The 21,683-nt window shown below is 35.3% G+C and overlaps 1 protein-coding gene and 1 non-coding gene across 2 annotated transcripts in view; one reads left to right on the top strand and one right to left on the bottom strand.

Moving 5' to 3' along the window:
• STAG1 (stromal antigen 1) overlaps positions 1-21,683 on the top strand; it is a 397,763-nt gene that overhangs the window by 168,709 nt on the left and 207,371 nt on the right. Inside the window, exon 5 of the mRNA XM_055321295.1 lies at positions 15,232-15,328. Coding sequence (XP_055177270.1) covers positions 15,232-15,328 — 97 coding nt within the window. The remainder of the gene's footprint in view (positions 1-15,231; positions 15,329-21,683) is intronic.
• On the bottom strand, positions 10,363-10,465 carry LOC129507427 (U6 spliceosomal RNA). Its single transcript, XR_008663997.1, has one exon. It is a non-coding gene; the product is annotated as a U6 spliceosomal RNA (small nuclear RNA).

Raw genomic sequence — 21,683 nt, 5'->3', positions numbered from 1 at the left:
TTCTAACCATCAGTTATAGCCACCATGATGGGCGGGGGCGCAATTCTGTGATTACATTGTTATGTAAGATGTTATTTTATTAGCACATTTGCTCTAGGGACTTTTCCTTGTTGGTTTAACAAAGTAAGTGATGTTGGGGAACCCCATGTGGCAAGGAACTGTTCATATCTTCTTGGCCTGGAGAGTTCTTTCCAGCCACTTCCAACAGAAGGTCCGGAACCTCAGTTTTACAACCAGTCACAAGGAAATAAATTCTTCCAACAATATAAGTGAGCTTGGAAGTGGATTCTTTCACATTTGAGTCTCCAAATAAGAATATAGAGCAGTAAACACATTGATTGCAGTCATGTGAGACCCTAAACAGATTTAGGTGAGGTGTGTCTAGATTCCTTACTCCAGGGATCCCTGGGTGGCTCAGCAGTTTAGCGCCTGCCTCCAGGGCATGATCCTGGAGTCCTGGGATCGAGTCCCACATTGGGCTTCCTGCATATGGAGTCTGCTTCTCCTTCTGCCTGTGCCTCTGCCTCTCTTTCTGTGTGTCTCATGAATAAATAAAAAAATCTTAAAAAAAAAATAGATTCCTGACTCACAGAAATTGTGAGAGAATAGATGGCCAAGACAGCTATATTATGGCAGAGAGCAGGAGTATTAACATAGTGCAGATGCAACAGTGGGAAGGTATCCTTCTTCTATTCTAGGCAATAATGTCTTACTTTAAGAGATGATTTTTAATTGGAGAAAAAGGCATTAGCTTGGTCAGTAGTTGCATATCAAGTGCTAGGCATTGCAGTTAAGTTTCAAGTCACCATCTGATTAAGTTTGTGATAATCCATAGTTCTCTAGGATCGATCTGTTATGTATACCAAACTGTTGAGTTTAACTGGGATGTAATAGTTTTCATCACCTCTGCTTCTTTGAAGTCTGATTAAACTCTGCACTTACTCCAGGGATATAACATTGCTTCTAGTTTATTGTTTTTGATAAGGAGAGGAAGTTCCATGAACTTTAGACATCCCTGCCATTATGCCCCCTTACCTCATGGGTCAGAAAATCCACATGGGGTTCTTCCAGTTGTCAGGTATGTCTGTCCCAAGTGTATATTTAGAAACCAAGGAAATAACCACAGAGGGGTCCCTCAACTATGTTCACTATCCGTCAGACTTGATTTATAACTCCATATATCACCTGACCACAGTTAAGTCTCTAATTTAACTGGTGGACCACAGTAGCATTTTGAATCCCTAGGAATTAAGATCAGTTCAGAGAGAGTGTCTATTTATACATGAAATGTTTAGATATTTCCTTTTCACAGTGCATCATACCTCTAATTAATGGCTACAAATTGAGGAAGGAGTAGAGGGTGTATAGTGTGTGCTTGTAATCGTTATGCAAGGTTTTTCTTCAAAAGACCTACCTTTTTTTTTTTTTAAGATTTTATTTATTTATTCATGGGAGACACACAGGCAGAGACATAGGCAGAGGGAGGAGAAGCAGGCTCCATGTAGGGAGCCTGATGTGGGACTCGATCCCAGGACTCCAGGATCATGCCCTGAGCTGAAGGCAGAGGCTCAACCATTGAGTTACCCAGGTGTCCCTTCTTCAAGGGACCTACCTTGTTTCCATATCATTTGATGTTCTTTGGATCTGTAAACTAACTCAGGATTAGCAGCAAGTGAAGGCTATAACTCTCCAATGTGTTGGTTGATCTGTTAGATTTCTGGCTACCAGATCCAGAATTTTTTCTGTTGCATAAATCAAATAATGTTATGGTAGGCTTTGTCCTCTATTGTTCCTAGGAGTACTCTATTGCCAAAGATCTCTCTATAGGGCAAGACCTTCTGATTACCGGTAGATCCCTGCTGCCTTTAACAGATAATGTTCCCACCTTATCTTTCATGATTAAATATGGCCACTTGAGTCATGTTACCTTGGATGCCATCATGTCCGTTGAAACCTCGGAGGTTTTCTTAATGGCCACATACCTTATACTGGGCTTACATAGGAGACTAACCACAGACCTTCATAAGGATGTAGATTCTCCCTTTACCAGTGTGGTTCTCATTGCCTTCTGGTCCCTCTTATGCAACACAGTTGAGGAGTAGGGATATGAAGTTCTTACCTGATAAATCCAGTCCCATATTCCTAAATCCCTAAATCATTAGGATTCTTTACTCCATCCATATCAATGCCAGGGAACCTCTGTTTTCTTAACCTTTAAATACAACTCTTAGCTCACCAACCAGATAAGAAATTATTGTAATTTCTAGCTATATGAACTGACACGTTAAAGCAGTAAGTATGCTTATATCCATTAGTTTGCCCTGAGGTAGAATTCTATTTCGTCCTCCTTAGTTAGATACTTTTAGAATCCACTCCCACATGTGGCCCTTAGGTTTCTGTTGGGTATGAAAGCTCTTCACTGTTGGGACATTGTGAGTACTTGTCTCCCTGTCAAATGTTGAGATTTGACCGTAGTTATGAATCTAGTGGTAATAGAGCAGGTTGTGGGTCCTAAAAATGAGCATTCCTTTTCAGGGTATCTGCCCATGTAAGATTATCAGAGATTTTTCAAGACAGGGAAGGCTAGTATTCTCAGATACTGGAAAGCAAGCTACTTTCACTCATATTGGAGGCTCCCAATTATGAGTGGGGTTTTCGGGAGGGGGGACTATGGACAGGGTCAAAATTGTTAAGTTCCATGTAGGATAAACCAGGTATCTCTGTTCCTAGCTTCAGAATCCCATTCTTTTCCTGTTCCACGTCCTAATTTTCAAATGAAATACTTGATGAGACTGAATTAAACTGTTGTTGTAACTCAGCAACCTACACAATTTAATTTTTGCCTTGATTGTCAGCAGTATCATTCCCACACCTACAAGAAAGAAGATAATTCTTCTTGGGGAATGTTGGAAGTTATCTGGTTCTCTCATTGTGACTTAAGCTGAGAAATTGTGGACTGAGCTTGTCATTTTCTAAGTGCTCAAGTATATACAAAAAGATTTGTACTATACTACTGTCCTTACAGTTATCATTACTGCTGTAATGGCAGTAATAGCCACTTAAGCTTTCAAAGAATGTGCTTGATTTAATGCTTCATCATAGTGTGCCACAGGTGATAGCTTGATTAGTTTTCTGGAACTATTCCATGTAATAGATTACTAGTATCCCTTTTCTTTGGTGAGGAGCTCTGCCCTGTGCTTAATCCCAAGAGCATGACCAAACCATTCCCCAAATCTAATCTTTACTGGTTTATCTTCTGGAACCACTCCTGGGACCAATTTTGAACCAATGGATTTAATCCAGAGTCAGAAACCACACAGTTATTTGATTTGGTAAAATCACATATAATTAATAAATTATGATAAAGGAATAACTATAAAGATGTAAAGATAACACTAAAGAGACTCTCTAGTTGAAAGAGATTTCTCAAGGAAAGGGAGACTTGAATGTGGGGATTCTCTTCCCCAGGCTTGGGTTTGGACCTTGTTGGAGAAAGTGAATTTGCAGCCTGTTGAATGGCAGAGAGGTTCACTGGATTGTCTTAGCCAGAGCTGGTTCACATTTGCTAGGCAGCAGGAAACAAATTCTGAGATCTAGTTCTGTTGCCAGTGGTAGACAGAGGAAGATGAGGCACTGCTGCCAGATGAGAATTGGAGCATGCCAGTGTCTGTGTTAGGAGGGTTGCATCAAGAGGGTAATCACCAGTCCCAGGCTGTAGCACAAGAATGCCAAAGAACTGCACACTCTTCCTCTCCCTCTCCCTCTGCTTCTTTTCCTGCTCTCTTTCAAATAAATCTTAAAAAAAAAAAAAAAAGAAATGCACACTCTTAGCATGAGGATGAGATAAACTACTACTGATCGACTGCAGCAAGAGTGAAAAACACAAAAATCTAACATATCAAAACTAGGAAGAGAAGTCCCCTTTCCTCTTTGAGTGTCCTTCCAGAGCTCTGTGCTAATAAAGCTTAACTTAGTGTTTACTGTGCAGGAGGGGTACTTGTAAAGTCTAGTCCATTATTATAGAGCAGATACTGGTAGGGTACTTTTGGTGCTGAGGCACAATAAATTGGTAATTGATGTACAGAGGTTTTCCTCAAATGTCTGGTGTTGGCAGCTATATGCTTATCTTAAGAGAGAGACATTGAATGCAGATGAGTGATTTGTATGTAGAAGTAGAGTTTGTATATGTTGGGTTTAATTATTGGTCCTGATATTTATAAGATTTTCTCTTTTTCCTTGGAATTCATGAATTTTATCTAGCTATAGTTATATATATCATTTCCCATTAATTCTGGCAGGAAGAAAGTAAGTCATGTTTATATTCAGATTTAAGTCTTTTATTGATCAGATAGATTTTCCTCTTAGAATGATCAGCTTCATTGTGTTTTTTTCCTTCTTGTTCCTTGTTAAACACTTATATATGTTAGATCTCCTATATACACATCTGCCAAGTATTATACCCCTTTCCTTATGAATTCATTTTTATATTTTTCTTTTATATTGAGATTTATTTCCCCCACTGACCTTCTAGGACGTTAAATTCATTTTCCATAGTGATTATTCTTTCATAGAACCCATGAGTGGGTAGCCCCGGTGGCGCAGCGGTTTAGCGCCGCCTGCAGCCCAGGGTGTGATCCTGGAGACCCTGGATCGAGTCCCACGTCAGGCTCCCTGCATGGAGCCTGCTTCTCCCTCTGCCTGTGTCTCTGCCTCTCTCTCTCTGTCTCTATGAATAAATAAATAAAAATCTTAAAAAAAAACAAAAACCAATGAGTATAGGAGTCAGCTCAACTTATCCTAGTGGTCCCCCTGCAGTTCCTCTGAGGCCAAGAATTTATGGTGGGTCTTCCTTGGACTGCATGCCTCAGGGCTTCTACCTACCCTAAAGAAGATTAAGTAATCTCTGAAGGGTCCAGTTTTTGAAGGAAGAAATAGCAGTCTTTCCAGGGTTGGTTGGTTGTTTTTGGTCTGGTATCTACTCATCTCATGCTTAGCTCAGAAAAGTACTTAATTTTCTATTTCTTTTCTCTACCAACCTCTACAAGAATCCATAGCCTTGCTTGCATCCTGCAGGCTTTGCTGCCTTGCCTGCCCTAGCAGTTGTTTTGTCCTGAATGAAAGTGTGATGGCCAGTATATAAAAAATTCATATTCAGGTCATCATTTGCCAGAATCCCTCAGATGAGAGCTTCTGCAAGATAAATATCACATGTTATGAACTGGAGAGAAATATTATAAAAGCTTGACGTTAAGAGAAGTGATATTTAAAAGTGTCATTTTAATTTTTCTGTACCATTTTATTTAGGCATCACCGTTACAGTACTCAGGCTTATATACTTGCTGTTAGTCTTTCAGTTTCAAAAGCAGATGATAAAAAACTAGTACCAAGTGAAAGTATTAAATATGCTGTGTATGGGACGTTGTGTTTGTCTGAAAAAGCATTGAAGTGATACTGTAATCTGTGATTCCATTCCTAACTATGGAATAAAATCTACCCTGTTACTTGAAGGTCACTTCATTTGTCTGAGATTAAAAACAAATTTCTCTGAATTTATGCAATAATGCAGTTGAGTAAAAGGGCAGTCATGGGTTCACATTGGCCAGAAACTGCAGTTAGTCAGTATAGTAGGAATAAGAGTAACAATGAAAGAAATAGCATTACATGTGTAAGATTAGTTTTTTCCCTTGAAGTATTAACTTAAAAAAAGTCAACAACAGTGGAAAAAACCGTCTTTGGAGAGCTTTGAAAACCAAGAACAATTTACCTTATACCTGAGGGTAAAATAACAGTTTAGTCTCATGGAGTAATAAAGAACTCTCAGTCTACCTGTGGAGTACTTACATTCACTGAAAACATGTATATGATATTGCTATAAGCTACACTGAAAAAAATAATCTAAATATTAATTATTAAATAGTCATTCTCAGTTTGAAAGAGGAAAAGCCCTTGATTTAAGATTTCTAGTTAGGGGGGATTCCTGGGTGGCTCAGCAGTTTAGCACCTGCCTTTGGCCCAGGGTAGGATCCTGGAGTCCTGGGGTCGAGTCCCAGGTCAGGCTCCCAGCATGGAGCCTGCTTCTCCCTCTGCCTATGTCTCTGCCTCTCTCTTTCTCTCTCTGTCTATCATGAATAAATAAATAAAATATTTTAAAAAAACTGGTGTGTAGCATGTGTACTATTTAAAAAAAAAGATTTCTAGTTAGGGTCATTAGTTTACAATGTAGCATGTTATCTTTGCCATCTGCTTGTCTTCCTCTGAAGCAAATGAATCTCCTCTTAAGTAACACTATAGAATACTGATTCTCTGTGTCCTTGTCCGCTTAACCAAGGTCTTATCAAATGGCCTGCTGAAAGAAGCATATTTATCTACTACAGTTTGAATAATAAGCATTCATGTACTGTGTAGAGATCCGGATTGAATTGATTGAGCTTTCTTTTAGGTTTAGCTTATAAAATGCTTAGAAGATTTAAAACTCATTTTTAACTGTAACATTGACTGTTCTGTGCCACATATTTGTATTTTCTCTTTGAACTTTGACCTTTTATTGTTTTCACTTTAGTTTTTCCCAATTTTTAAAATGTTATTTTTCTAACTACCTCAAATTTTTATTATACTCTCCTTTATTATAATATGATAAAATCGTTATAGCAAATGCAATGATTTTTCTTTCTTTAAACTGTGATTCAAATGCTACATGTGGTTTTCTTGTTGAGAACTTATGGCTAAGTTCTTAGAGATTTTCTTTGTAGGTAAGGCTTAGATGTAAATGTTTTGGAATGAATTGAGGGCAAACCTATCAGTGTCACAGTTTGAATTTTTTCACACCTTTTTCCTTTTACATTACTATAAATGTATATGTAAAATATTATTTTAAATGTAGAATCATATTATGCATATTCCTTTTGTTACTTAGTCATAAAAAACCTTTTATCAGTGCTGAAATAGATATAGCTCATTTGTATTAATAGTTGTATTTCATTTAACTGTATATATCATAATTAAGCAAAACATTCATTTGCAGTCATTTAGATTACTTAGCCTTTTTGCTCCAGTAAACAGTACTATAATATCATGCAGGTGAGTATTTTTTCTATGAAGGAAGAAACCTATATATAAATAGTTGTAGCCAGAGGGACAGCTTTTGGCAGGCATGACTGACCACCTAAGAAAATTTATTTTTCCCTTCTCATAGTAGAGAAAGTCCAAGGACAGTACTGGCAAATGGAGATTCCATGTTTCTACTTCCCTTGCATTGAGATGTTGCTAGTTAACAAGTTCATGCCAATGAAGTATGTTACCCAAAGTGATATGTATGATTCCCAAGCTTGGATTGTAGAAATCTACTATGCTTTTCTGTGTGTTCCTCTTCCATCAGCTGGATATTGGTTTTTCAGGGTCAACCTTAGAAGCTTCTTATAGAGGATCATAGAGCTTCTGTCAACTTAGGTCCCACAATGATTTTGTGACTATAACTTGTAATTTAGATATTGAGAAGCTGTGACATTCTCTTTGACAGACTGTAGGTATGTTATCGTAAGTGTTCTTTGTGGGAGTGCCTGATTGGCTTAGTTAATACAGCATGCAGATCTTGATCTTGGGGTTATAAATTTGAGCCCCACATTGGGTGTAGAGATTAAAGAAACAAGAAGTGTTTTTACTGTTAATCTTGCAATTATACTGCACTTATCTTTCCCTACTACTTAAATAAGGACCGCTCATATTGAAATGTAATATGAGTTTCTTAAGGTGAAAGTTTAAATCTTTGAATTAGACCTTTCTTTTGTAAGTATTTAAAGCTATATACCTCTCTCTAAACACTGTTTTAGCTATATACTACACATTTTGATAATGTGTTTTCTTCATGATGTGTTCTTCATGATGAATTTATCACCTTATTAGTATAAAATGCTTTTTTATATTTGATACTCCTTCTCTTGATTTCTACTTTTGTCTGATACAAACCTAGTCATAAACAGTTTTATTATAGTTGAAGTTTGCAAGTAACATTTTTTCATTCTTCTGGTACAGCCTATCTGTTCTCTTGTATTTAAAAGTGTGTCTCTTGTAGATATCATGAAATTGGGTCTTTTTTCCAGTCTGAATAGTCATTCAGGAGGAATGTTTAGTCCATTTATTTGGCTTTGTTTAGTTTCCTTAGTCTGAAAAGTTTTTATTTTGCTTTTATTTGAAAGAGTTTTTTTCTAGATTAAAAATTCTGCATTTTTCTTTCCCCTCACTTTTTATTGAGATATAGTTGACATACTACCTTCTGTAAGTTTAAAGTGTGTAACTTTCATTTGATATATTTATATATTGTTGAGTTTTGCTAATATTTTCTTGAGCAATTTGCATCTGTGTTTATCAAGGATATTAGTCTGTCATTTTCTTTTGGCATTTTGGTCTTGTTTTGGCATCACGGTAATGCTTGCCTCATAAAGTGAATTTGGTTCACTTTATGTTCCCTCCTCTTCTGTTAGAAAGGATTTGTATTTTTCTTTGAATGTTTGAATGTAGAATTCATCAGTGAAGCTGACTGTAATGTCGTTTGTTAGGAGGCTTTTGGTAACTTATTTAGTCCCCTTACTGGTAAGTGGTCTATTCAGGTTTTCCATTAGGTAATGATTGAGTCTTGGGAGGTTTTATTTTCTAAGAATTTATCCATTTCTTCTAAATTGTCCAGTTTGTATATAATTATTTATAGTAGTATCTTATGATCCTTTCTATTTTTGTGATATCAGTTTTAACATATTTTATTTCTGATTTTGAGTCCTCTTCTACATGAGTCTAATTTTGTCATCCTGTTTATCTTTTCAGAGAAGCAGCTTTTAGTTTCATTGACCTTTTCTATTATCCCTTTAGTTTCTATTTCACTTACTTGTACTCTCATCTTTGTTATTTTCTTTCTTCTACCTTTGGGCTGTAATTGTTCTTTTTTTCCCCCCTAGTTTCTTAAGGTATAAAGTTGGTTGTTTAAGTTTTATATTGCTTCTTCATGTAAGCATTTATCACTGTGAGCTTCTGTCTTAGAACTGCTTTTGCTTCATCCCATAAATTTTGGTATATTAAATTTCCATTTTCCTGTGTCTCAAGGGAAGAAGAAAAGGAATAGAGAAGAACTAAAAAGATAGCTAGAAAATAATTAACAAAATGGCATTAAGTACATACTTATCATTAATTAGTTTAAATATAAATGGACTAAATTTGCAAATCAGAAGACATGAGGTGGCTGAATGGATAACAAAAAGAAGAGCCATCTACATGAGAGACTCACCCTAGATGTAAGGACTCATATGGCCTGAAAGGGTGGCAAAAGGTATCCCATGCAAATGGAAACTGGAGGAAACCTATACTTATCCCATCCAAATTGGATTTTAAAAACAAGGATTGTAAAAAAATAAAAATAAAAAAAAGAACAAGGATTGTGTTACGAGACAAGAAATCGTGTTACAGAATGATAAAGGGGCCAATCCAATAAGAAGATACAACATTTGTAAATATTTATGCACCCAACATAGTAGCAGCTAAATATGTTAAGAAAATATTAAGAGACCTAAAGGAGAAATGTACAGTAATACAATAATGGCAGACTTTAATATCCTACTTACATCAATGCAGAGATCATTTATACAGAGTCAATAAGGAAACCTCAAATGACAGGTTAGACTAAATGGTCCTAACAGATATTTGCAGTACATTCCATCTAAAAGAACAGAATACACATTCTTCTCAAGTTCACATGGAACTGTGTTCCAATATAGATCTTTTGTTAGGCTGGAAAACAAGTCTTAATGAGGGTCAGAGTCACAGCAAACATATTTATTTTACCTCCACAATAGTATGAAACTAGAAATTAATTACACGAAGAAAACTGAAAAATCGATAAATCTGTGGAGATTAAACAACATGCTATTTAACAATCAAAAGAAATCAAAAGAGAAATAGAAAAATAACTTGATCCATCATTTTTTAAAATAAGCTTCCTACATTTTCTTCTTCTCATTTCTCTTTGGGACTTCAATGATGTGTATGTTATTTCTTTTGTTGGTATGCCATAATTCCCATAAGCTTTCTTCATTTCTTTTCACTCTTCTTTTTCCTCCTGTATTTAGATAATTTCATTTGATCTGAATACTAGTTTACTGATGCTCCTTTCAGCTTATTCAAATTCATTGTTGAAACTCTTATTTAATTCTTCATTATAGTCATTGTATTGTTCAGCTCCAAAACTTCTGTTGTTCTTTCTTATGTTTTCTTTCTCTGTTGGACTTCTCATTTTGTTATTTTTTTCTGAGGTATTTTTTTTCTGATATCTTTGTTTATCTGTGTTCTCTTACAGCTCTCTTGAGTAGCTGTATAATTTTTTTTAATATGGAATGCTTAATGAGTTTGCATGTCATCCTTGCATAAGGGCCATGCTAATCTTCTCTGAATAATTTCAGTTTTAATATATTTGCTGCAGAAGCAAGCACAAAAAACTATTTTGAATTTTATGTCCAGCAGTTTCTGGATCTGCATTTCTTTGGGCCAGTTACTGAAGGTGAACTGTATTCCTTTTGTGGAGACATAGTTCCTTGATTCTTCATAATCCTGAAGTTGTGTTTTCATCTCAGTGCATGAAGAATCAGTTACCTCTCCCAAACTCATAGACTGACTTCCATAAGAGAAACCTTTCACCTGTGTGTGAGGGCACACTTTTAATTATGCAGTGACCCTTGGTCTGCTGGTGTAAGGTGAGAAATGTGGGTTGTGGTGGCACTGGGTCCAGGAAGGTGTGGTATCTTTTTGGCTCAGGCCACCAGTTTCCACTGTATTTACAACTGGGTGGTCTTTAGTGAGGACTGTGGAAGATCTGCACTGGCTAAAAGGGCTGTTTTGGTCCTTAGAAATACCTCCAGGTTTGGTAGCTAGGGACCAAGGAAGACCTTGGAGGTGGCAGAATCAGTGGTGTGCACATACTCAACTGTGATTGGAGCTTGAGTTGGGGGAGGGGGGTCGGTATGTAATCACACAGCCTGGAGGAGCTAGGTATGGGTAGGCAAAGTGGTACCAGACAGTGACAGAAGGTGGGGCCTGATCTGGGCCTACCAGCAGCTGCAGGATTTCTTGACTTCTGGTACACTTAACAGTGGCTGCATATTTCCTTAGCCTTGTTGCATGCATGCATGCTGCATTGGAGGCCAGTGATAAGTGTTAGGCCAGTGGTGCACAGTTAGGGCCTACTTCTGAGGCCCTCAGAGAGTGTTCATTGATGAGGGAGTGGTGTTAGGCTGGTGTCTCATACTCACCTAGCTGTAGAATCTCAAGTTGGCTGCTTATGCAGCTCCTTGCCTCCCTCCTGTGGGAGTGTAAGAGGGACTGGTGTCTTATGCGTATGTAGCTATAGAGATCCTGCACAGCTGTGGGGCAGATCAGGTTGGTGGTAGGGGAAGGTTTCTGGGAGAGACTCAGGCAGCTGGTTTCAGCTAACAAAAATACCTATGGGGAGAAAGCTGGCAGGATCTGCAGGAGTCCACAGTGGCTGTGCTAACCTTTGACTTTGTCAGTGGTAAAATATGCAGAATTTGTCTATAGAGCAGATCTCTGTGAACCACGATTGCTCTTGGTGCTTGTTTGCTATTAATAGCTTCTCTTTTACTGTTGTTCTAGCTGGCTCAGTACATCTATGGGCTACTGATCTAGATGGGGTGAAACCAAAACTGGACCTCTGCAAGTGCCCTGCAAGGCTGGGGGAGCCAGTTGCTCACCACACTCTTACTTTCCTAGCAAGAAAAACTCTTTTTAACTAGGGAGTTCCTTCAGAGCACCGTGAAATGTGTTAGTTTGGAGGATGGGATTATGCAGGCAAAGTAAAGTTGCCTTCCTTCTCTTGTGTGATGATTTTCACTTATTGTTAAAATATGCTAAGTGGACTGTAGAGGTCTCCTGAATCTGTTGTTTGTCCAGTTGTTGATCTTTGTGGGTCCAGGAAGGTGATCTTTGTGGGACCACAGGGAACTGATGGTAGGGTTTTTTTTCTTTCAGTACTTTAAATATGTCTTTCCAATATCCGTTGGCTTTCATTTTTTTGATGAGACGTGTGCCGTATTTCTTATCCTTTGTCCCCTTGTATGTACCTTATGGCTACGTAAAAATATTTTTTCTAGTGAAGATTTCCCACAATTTAATTTTTTTTTAAAGATCTTCTTTATTTATTCATAAGAGACACAGAAAGAGAGAGAGAAGCAGAGACACAGGCAGAGGGAGAAGCAGGCTCCATGCAGGGAGCCCGACGTGGGACTCAATCCCGGGTCTCCAGGATCAGGCCCTGGGCTGAAGGTGGCACTAAACCGCTGAGCCACTGGGCTGCCCCCCACAATTTAATTTTGATGTGTTTTATGTAGTTTTATCCTGCCCCCCTAGGCCAAGGTCTTATATATTATGAAATACTATTTAATCCACCCAACTATGCCCATACTTGGCAATGCCTCTAACAAGCACCAGTGTCTGCCAATTTAAGAAGGCTTTATCTCTCTGGAGTTTAGTTCTTTATATTCTTTTCCTTTTACCCCTCTCTGATAACTTTTAAAATGTATAACTTTGTTTCCTTTCAGATGAATAACCAATTATACCAGAATCATTTATTAAATTAACTACTGCTTTTCCTCAGAAATTGAAGTAACTCCTTTGTCACAGCTTAAGTTTTATATATACCTGGATTTATTTCTGTGCTCTATTTTCTTATATTACTTTTATAATCCTGCATTATTTTCAATCTATATTGTTTTCAATATCTTTGTGTTGAATTTTAATATTTATAATGCAAATCTGTGTTCACTCGTATTATTCAGAATGTTTTTGGGTTCCTCACACATAACTAGTGGGATAATAAAAATTGATATTGTCACTTTGGGAGTTAAAATTTGTTCACCATCTTCAGAGTGTTTTCACAGTGCTGGGCCCCATGTAGAAGTGGAGAAATGGCTTCCTCTTTAGTTTTGTGTCATACTTCCTTACCTTGGCCAAAAAGCATGAAAACTTTTCTGCTTGGGCCATGAGTCTTAAAATCACTTGACCTGCTTTATCCACCATTCTTAGTCAACATGTTCTTGACACATTATTCAGCAGAGCTGAACCTTGAACAAATAACATGGCATGCTTTCTTTTTCTTTTTACCCTCTTCTACAGCCATAATATTCTAATTTTCTGTTTACTTTTAAAGTAAAACCTTCCAGACACTAATGTGATGAGACAGAGAAACAGTGTTATATACATCAGAATTAAAAAGAAAATAATAAAAGTCCTTTCTTTTTCATGGAAGAAGGGAATAAGATTGCTCTTCAGTAGAAGAGGTCATTAAAGAAGGCATATGTTCAACCAGAATGGTTAAATTAATAGGACTGATAATATATATAGTATTGGTAAGGAAATGGAACACCCAATATCATAATACTACTTATGGGGTATAATTTAATACACCGGTTTTGGAAAATTTTTTGACTTTGTCTACTACCCATCTACACGCATGTGTTCCGGGTGTTAATAAGTTTGTTACTGGGTATATATACAACAGAAAAAAGTTTATGATGTCCATCAAAATATTTATACAGTCATGTTAATAGCCATTTTATTCATAATAGCCTTAAAATGAAAATAATAATCATGTATTTAAATAGTAAAGTGACAAGTAAATTGTGGTATGTTAATACAATTAGAGGCTACACAGCAATGCAAAGAAAGGAGGTACTGATACACAAAACAACTGGTTCAATTTTGATTAAAAGAAGTCAAACATAAAAGATGATGCTATTTATATGTTTCAAACATTGTCCTGTGTTAAGGAATAATAGTAAACCGTTTTAGCTGGGGATGGTTATTGATTGAAAGGGAGCATCAAGGAGCTGTTTCAGTCTTAGAAAGAAAGGTCTTGTATTTTCATCTTGGTTATGATTACACAGGTGTATGTATTTGTAAAATTTTATCAAGGTGTAACTTAAATTTCATACATCTTGCTGTATAGAATTGTTTTTCCACATAAAAGTAAAAATTATCTTAAAAGTGTTTAAAATGATCTTTATGCATTTTCTCTGATAACCTACCCTACTGGAAGAAACCTCAAACAAAATTGCCTTCAAGTGTACTATTTGGAATCACAGTAAAATTGCCTAATAATTTGGAAAGACTTTATTGATAGAGCACTAAGGCTTTTTTTTTTTTAACTCATTATGTGAAACTTATTTAGGTGATTTTCTGCATCCTGTGAGTTTTTATAATTTTTCCACTTTAACACGTATACCTTTCTTGAACTTATTCTTAGATAATTATAGTTATGAACAGGCTCCTCCTCCATTTATGTTTCCTTTTTTTTCATTTATGTTTCTTATATATTGCCAATATCTAAAAGTTATTTTGTACATTTATCTTTTGTCACTTGTCAAATTTTTTCTATCATGAATCTTTTGAGTCACTTTAGTAGAGACTGTTAGGTGTTTTTTTTCAACTGTTGGAAAGGGAGAATTTTCCTTATTAAGACTTTACTCATTTTTACTCTTAACTAAAAACTTAAAACCTGTGTCAGATAGTTAGGGATACATCCTTGCCTTGATCCTGTTTGGTTTGAAATGTCTTGAGCATTTCAACAACAACAACAAAATATATATATATATATATTTTTTTTTAACAAATATACCTTTGTCTTTACCTTGCTTATATACATTTCATCTGTTCAGTTTTTCTAGAAGTTGTTAAGTTTGGCTGCACAATTTTATTGGATACCATTTTGAGATCTAGTAATATGATCATTTAATTTCTTTCCTTCATTCATAAATTGAATTTTTAAATTTCCTAGTATTGATTCATTTATGTACTCCTGACAAAAATGATTTTGGTTATACATGGTGTGTACTCTTTTTATGAATTAGTAATAGAAGAGATTTTTTGATACTTAATTTCTATCTATATTTAAATGTAGTTTAGCTTTTGTGTTATTTTCACAATGTGGTTTGAATATTACTGTCTAAAATTGTTTAATTATTGTACTAGTCAGATTTGTATTTTGGTCTAAACAAATTTTGAAACTTAGTAACTCATCTTCTAATTACCTTTAAAAATAAAGGAACCTTTAGTTTTATTTGGCTATAGAGAAATCATTTCTTTAAGTAGACACACAGCTAAAATCACAAACTTTAAAAATATTTATTTACTGTATTTTCAGTTTTCTTGAAGTTTTCATTTTTATATATTTTTTTTCTACAGTCCGTGGTGGATGACTGGATTGAATCATATAAACAAGACAGGGACATCGCACTTCTGGATTTAATCAACTTTTTTATCCAGTGTTCAGGATGTCGAGGTACATAATATTGGGATAAATAATGTGCTTTGATTCTGTCAGTGTCAAATTTATTTCACCTTTCTTTAGTTGTATATAATCCATCCTAGAACTATGTGCTAATCTTTTTCTGCTAAAGAAAATTATTATTTAAGGATACTTCATCTTTCTGTTCACTTTTGCTATGAAATAACTTCTGAAATTTCATGAAATTTTGAAGGAAATCTAAAATTTATTTAATGAATTTGTGAATTGACATTTTAGATCATAAGCTTTTCCTGATATTATTAGTAGCTATGCTCCATATTAAGAATTTTGCTAGTTGCTAACATTATTTTGTATCATTGTCAATATTTTGGTCCTCATTGTATAGATGAAGTACTTGAAGCTTCAATAATTTGTTTTAGGTAACATAAGTACCAGAATCAGATTTCTTAAGTTTATCATCCATTGGAAATCCATAGGCAGTTTTTAAAAATAAAATGCAGGGACATCTGGCTGGCTCAGTGGTTGACTATCTGCCTTTGGCTCAGGTCATGATCCTGGGGTCCTGGGATCGAGTCCCACATGCAGGAGCCTGCTTATCCCTCATGTTTCTGCTTCCTTCTCTATCTGTGTCTTATGAGTAAATAAATAAAATCTTAAAAAAAAAACCTTAAAAATTAAAATGTAATTTTATTTTTACATTAATATTTAACTGATATTTTTCTTGGGAATAGATAAATCTTAACAGATTATAAAGTGCTACATGGGGGCAGCCAATTGATAAATCAGCATCCTTTGCTTTTTAGCACAGAAAGTACAGTGATCTTTTATTGAGATCACTATTACAGTTGATTTCTTGAAGGCTTTCTTATTTCTATTTGTCACTAACAGTATTGATACAAGTAGTTTATCAGATATTTACAGAACACCTATCTTTTACTGAGTACTCTTCCAGAGGATACAAATGTTACCAAGATAGTTTCTGCCCCAGTAAGTATTAGAGTATGTGTAATTTTCAAAGGAGGCTTTATTACATACAAGGAACAGAAAGGGAGATTTACCAGTAGTTCAATAAAGTGCTCATCAGTGCCATCTTAAGAATAATACTGTTTACAATTTAATAACAATATGTGCTAAACTTTGTATTTGTTCCTTTAATCTATTGGTTAATAGATCAAGCAGTTGTAATTTTTATAGATCAAGAAACTGAGAATAAAGGGCTTAGGTAAGTTTTTGGACATCATACAGTTAGTTTAAGTGCCAAACTCAAGATTCAGAGTCAGGCTTTTCTTAATCTGAGTCTGGGTCCCTAAGGGCAAGATATTATGGGACCAATAGAGAAGGGCTTCTGATCTAGCCCAGGCTTTGTATCTCTATGTATTTGTGAATGTTGGAGCATTTGTAAGAAAGTACATCCCAGAGGAAGAAACTGTGATGAGACTGAGGCTGAGAATAAGAAAGTTAAAGAGGATGAGAAGGGCCAAGGTTAACAGACTATGTATAAATACCTGAAGACAAGAAAGCAGGGTACACTCTTGGACATAAATGGAGTTTGAACCTGAATCCTAGAGCATTGATTGGTGAAGAGTGACAGGAGATTCTACTATTTGGAGGAACCTGACTTTGATTTTGCAGCCTTAAAATCGATAAGGCAATCACTGACTGATACTTTAAATGTATTATGTATCTAAGTGTTCTGTTGGATTCGGTTTTGATTTTAAAACAACTGATAGTCTTTACAATTTTCCCTTTTGTAATTCATTCCCAGGATTCAAAAGCTTTAGAATATATAAAGCAAAAAGTCTTTACCACTTCCTGCCTTCCCATCTATCTCCAAAGAGTTAATCGCATTTAACTGTTTTATATTCATCTGTTAGCATTTTTAATCTAATTTTGTATATATAAGTAGGAATATATATTCTTTCCTTTCCCACCACTGTTACACAAAAGCTACTGATGTATAGGAGCTTTTTAAATACAACATTCCTTTGTGTGTATGTACAATAATTTAGTTTAACTAGTCTATTAAGACCATTGCATTATTTGTAATCTTTTGCTATTACAAACAGTACTGTAATGAGTATTTTTGTGTATACCTTATTTGCTCTTTGTGGAAGAATGTGGGAAAATGTTTTTGTAAAATTGTATCAGATACTGCCAAACTTCTGCTATATGAATTGCGCCCATTTTTAATCCCATTAGTAGTACATGAGTATTTCTTCTCAGTCTTTACAAGTGTTTTTATCAAACTTTGAGGTCAGCCTTATAAATGATTTAAAAATTATGTGTCAGTGTGATTTCTTTTTTAAATTGAGGTGAAATTCACTTAGCGTACAATTAGCCATTTTATCTATTTACTTTTATAATTAACCATTTTAAATTGTAACAGTTCAGCAACTTTTAGTACATTCACAATGTTGAATGTTGTGTGACCACTTCTCTATTATCAAAATGTTTTTATCACTCCAGGAGAGTATCTCATATTTATTAAGTAGTCATTCCCATTCTTCTCCTTCAACCCTTGACAAATACTAATCTGCTATCTGTTTGTATAGATTTGCTTGTTTTAGTCCTTTTATATAAAGCAGTTATATAACATGTGACCTTTTATGTCTGATTTTTTTCACTTAACCAAAATGTCTTCAAGGTTTATCAAGGTAGTGCCGTGTATCTATAATTAATTCCCTTTTATAGCTGAATAACATTGTGGTGTAGATCACAATTTTTAAATTTATTCATTTGTTAACGTATATTTGGATCATTTCCATCTTTTGTTGGTTATTGTAAATATTGCTACTATAAACATGAACAATTCTGTATGAGTACTTGTTTCTTGATTTTGGGGGATAAATACCTAGGAATTGCTGGATCCTGGGGTAATTCTGTTTTCCTTTTTAGGGAACTGTCAGATTATTTTCTACAGCAGCTGTAGCATATATTCCTTCAAAAAATGTTTCTTCCCTCCTCTCCATACTGTTTTCCACAGTGACCACACCAGTTTACATTCCCACCAACAATGCACTAGGATTCCCTTTTCTCCACATCCTTGTGAACACTTGCTGTTCGTTCTTTCTTTCTTTCTTTCTTTCTTTCTTTCTTTCTTTCTTTCTTTCATTTATTCATTGTATCCTAGTGGGTATGATTTGTGTCCTTAATTATCAGTGATCTTGAACATATTTTCCTGTGCTTTTTGACCATTTGTATATCTTAAGAAAATGTGTATTCAAGTCCCTGTTCACTTCTAAATTAGTTTTCCTTTTGTTGTGCATTGTTAAGAGTTCTGTATGTATTCTGAATACTAAACACTTATTAGATATTTAGTCCATTTTTTATGTTATTTATTTTTTGCTCATGCTGGTAGTCTCAAATCTAAGAATCCATTGCTAAATAAAAGGGCATAAAGATTTGTAAAAATAACAAATAAAGATTTGTATTTTTTTTTCAAATAGAGACAGTCCCCAACTTATGGTTCAACTTGTGATTTTTTTAAATTTATTTTTAAAGATTTATATGTTTAATTTTAGAGAGAGTCGGGGGCAGGGGGAGAGACAGAGGGAGAGAGGTAGACAGTCTTAAGCAGATTTCCTGATGCCGAGCTCACGACCTGAACTGAAACCAGGAGTCAGATGCTTAACCAACTGCACCATCCAGATGCCCCTCAACTTGTGATTTTTTACTCTACATACAGTAGTACAAAAATAATACACATTCTATAAAAACTGCACTTCTCATTTTGAATTTTGACCTTTTCTTGGGCTTAGAGGTATGTGATAGGATACTGTCTTCTGATACTGTACAGAAGCAGTGAGCCATACCTCCCAGTCAGTCACACAATAATGAAGGTAAACAGCAAAACACTCACAGCCATTCTTTACCTCTATAATCATTCTACTTTTCACTTTAAGTACAGTATTCAGTAAATTACATGAGGTGTTCAACACTGTATTATAAAATAGGCTTTGTAGTAGATGATTTTACCCAACTGTAGGCTAACGAAATGTTCTGAGCACAGGTAAGGGAGGCTGGGCTAAGCTATGATATTCACTGGGTTGGATATATTAAATGCATTTCTGATTTATTTTCAGTTAATTATGATGGGTTGATCTGGATGTAACCCTATCATAAGTGAAGGAAAATCTGTAGTTTTATACTTTTAGCCTTATAATTAGGTTGTTGATCGTGGTTAATTTTTGTATATGGATGATTTTAATTTGTATTTCTTTTAGGAGTGAGACTTGAGAGCTAATTCTATTACTTTTTCCTTGAATTCTCTGTTCCTATCCTTTGCCAATTTTCCTTTCTGGTATCTTCTTAGTTTCTGAAGAGGCATTTGAAAAAATGGATTTTTAAAACACTTTGATAAAAGTCATAGAATGATCTTTTTATGATATGATTAATGAAGAAAGCACTTGCACTGTCTTTCACAATTGGAATATAATAAAAATCCAGAAATATACCCAAGTACAAATGAGACTTTAGTAAGCATATCTTAAAACATGAAAGAAGAGAAAGACAAATTGCAACTACACTGAGATCTCATTTTTCACTTATCAGATTGGCAAATTTAAAAATTACAACAACAACAACAAAACATTACAACAACACTCTGTTGGTTAAGCTATTAGAAAATAGACACTCTTACATTGTTTCTTTCCCCCCATTGTTACATTGTTTCGTAGAATAAAAATTGATACATCTCTGATGGAAATAGATTTGGCAATATCTCCCAAAACTACATTTGTTTTATTCCAGCCATTGTACTTCTATAAATTTGCCATGAAGATGCAGCTCCAGAATTAAGAAAATGAAGGCACAGGGTTACTCAGTACGATATTATTTGCTAATGCAAAATATTAGAAACAACGTAAATACTCATATATAGGAGAGTGATTAAGTAAGTTATCATAAAGGTACAAAATGGAATTTTGTAAAAAATTCTGTGAAAAAGAATGAGGAAGATCTCTGTGGACTGATGCAGGGAGATTTTCAGGATATGTTTTTAGGGGTGAAATGCAAAGTGCAAAAGAGCATCTACAGTATGCAACTTTCTTGGGAAGGAAGAAGGGGAAAATGGACTATATACATATATCTTCCCCTTTTGAGCAAAAGGAAAGAGGAAAGACAAAAGAGAATATCGACTGGCTACCTGCAGGGTGTGTTTGTATATATAAATGAGGTATAAAGTCTAGAAGGAATCGGGGTAAAAGGATGATACTTGAGTATACCTTCTTTTAAATTGAAGAATAGTTGACATCCAACACTGTATTAGTTTGACGTATACAACGTAATGGTTTCACATTTATATACATTATGAAATGTTCACAGTGATTTGTAGTTAATCTCTCACCCATACAAAGTTATTACAGTATTATTGACTACATTTTAAAAAATTTTATTTATTTATTCATGAGAGAGAGAGAGAGGCAGAGATACAGGCAGAGGGACAAGCAGGCTTTATGCAGGGAGCCTGACATGGAACTCGATTTTGGGTCTCCAGGATCATGCCCCGGGCTGCAGGTTGTGCTAAACCACTGTGCCACTGGGGCTGCCCTATAACTAGAACTTTATATGTCTTAATCCCCTTTACCTATTTCACCCAGTTCCTTCCTCCATTCCTCTGGCAACCATCAGTTCTATGTATATATGAGTCTGTTTCTGTTTTCTTTGTTCATTTGTTTTGTTTCTTAGATTCCATTTACATGTGAAAACGTGGTATTTCTCTTTGTCTGACTTGTTTCACATAGCATTGTATTCTCTAGGTCTGTCCATGTCATATGCATGCCCATCAATTTGCTGTGATGATGGCAAGATTTTATTCTTTTTTATGAACAAGTAATATTTAAGTGTGCATGCCTGTGTGTTTACACGCACACATTCTATTGATGGACATTTAAGTTGCTTCTATATCTTGCCTATTATAAATAATGCTGCAGTAAACATAGGTGTGCATATCTTTTCAAATTAGTGTTTTCATTTTCTTCAGGTAAATACCCAGAAGTGGAATTAATGGATTATAATGTATTTCTTTTATTAATCTTTTTGAGGAACCTCCACACTATTTTCCTTAGTGGCTCACTAACTTATTTTCTCACTAACAGTGCATAAAGCTTCCTCCCTTTTTCCACACTCTTCTCAATACTTATTGCTTGTCTTTTTGTTACTGGCCATTCTGGCTGGTGTGAAGTGATACCTCATTGTGGTTCTGATTTGCATTTCCCTGATGATAGGTGACGTTGAGCATCTTTTCATGTGTCTTTTGGCCATCTTTATGTAATCTTCGCAGAAAATGTCTATGTTTTCTGCCCTTTTTTCACTTTTTTCCTTTTTTTTTTTTAAGATTCTATTTATTCATGAGAGACAGAGAGAGAGAGAGAGAGAGAGAGAGAGAGAG

This window comes from Nyctereutes procyonoides, unplaced genomic scaffold, assembly GCF_905146905.1.
Source record: "Nyctereutes procyonoides isolate TBG_1078 unplaced genomic scaffold, NYPRO_anot_genome, whole genome shotgun sequence".
Lineage (NCBI taxonomy): Eukaryota > Metazoa > Chordata > Mammalia > Carnivora > Canidae > Nyctereutes > Nyctereutes procyonoides.
This window is presented reverse-complemented; position numbering and strand designations above follow the sequence as displayed.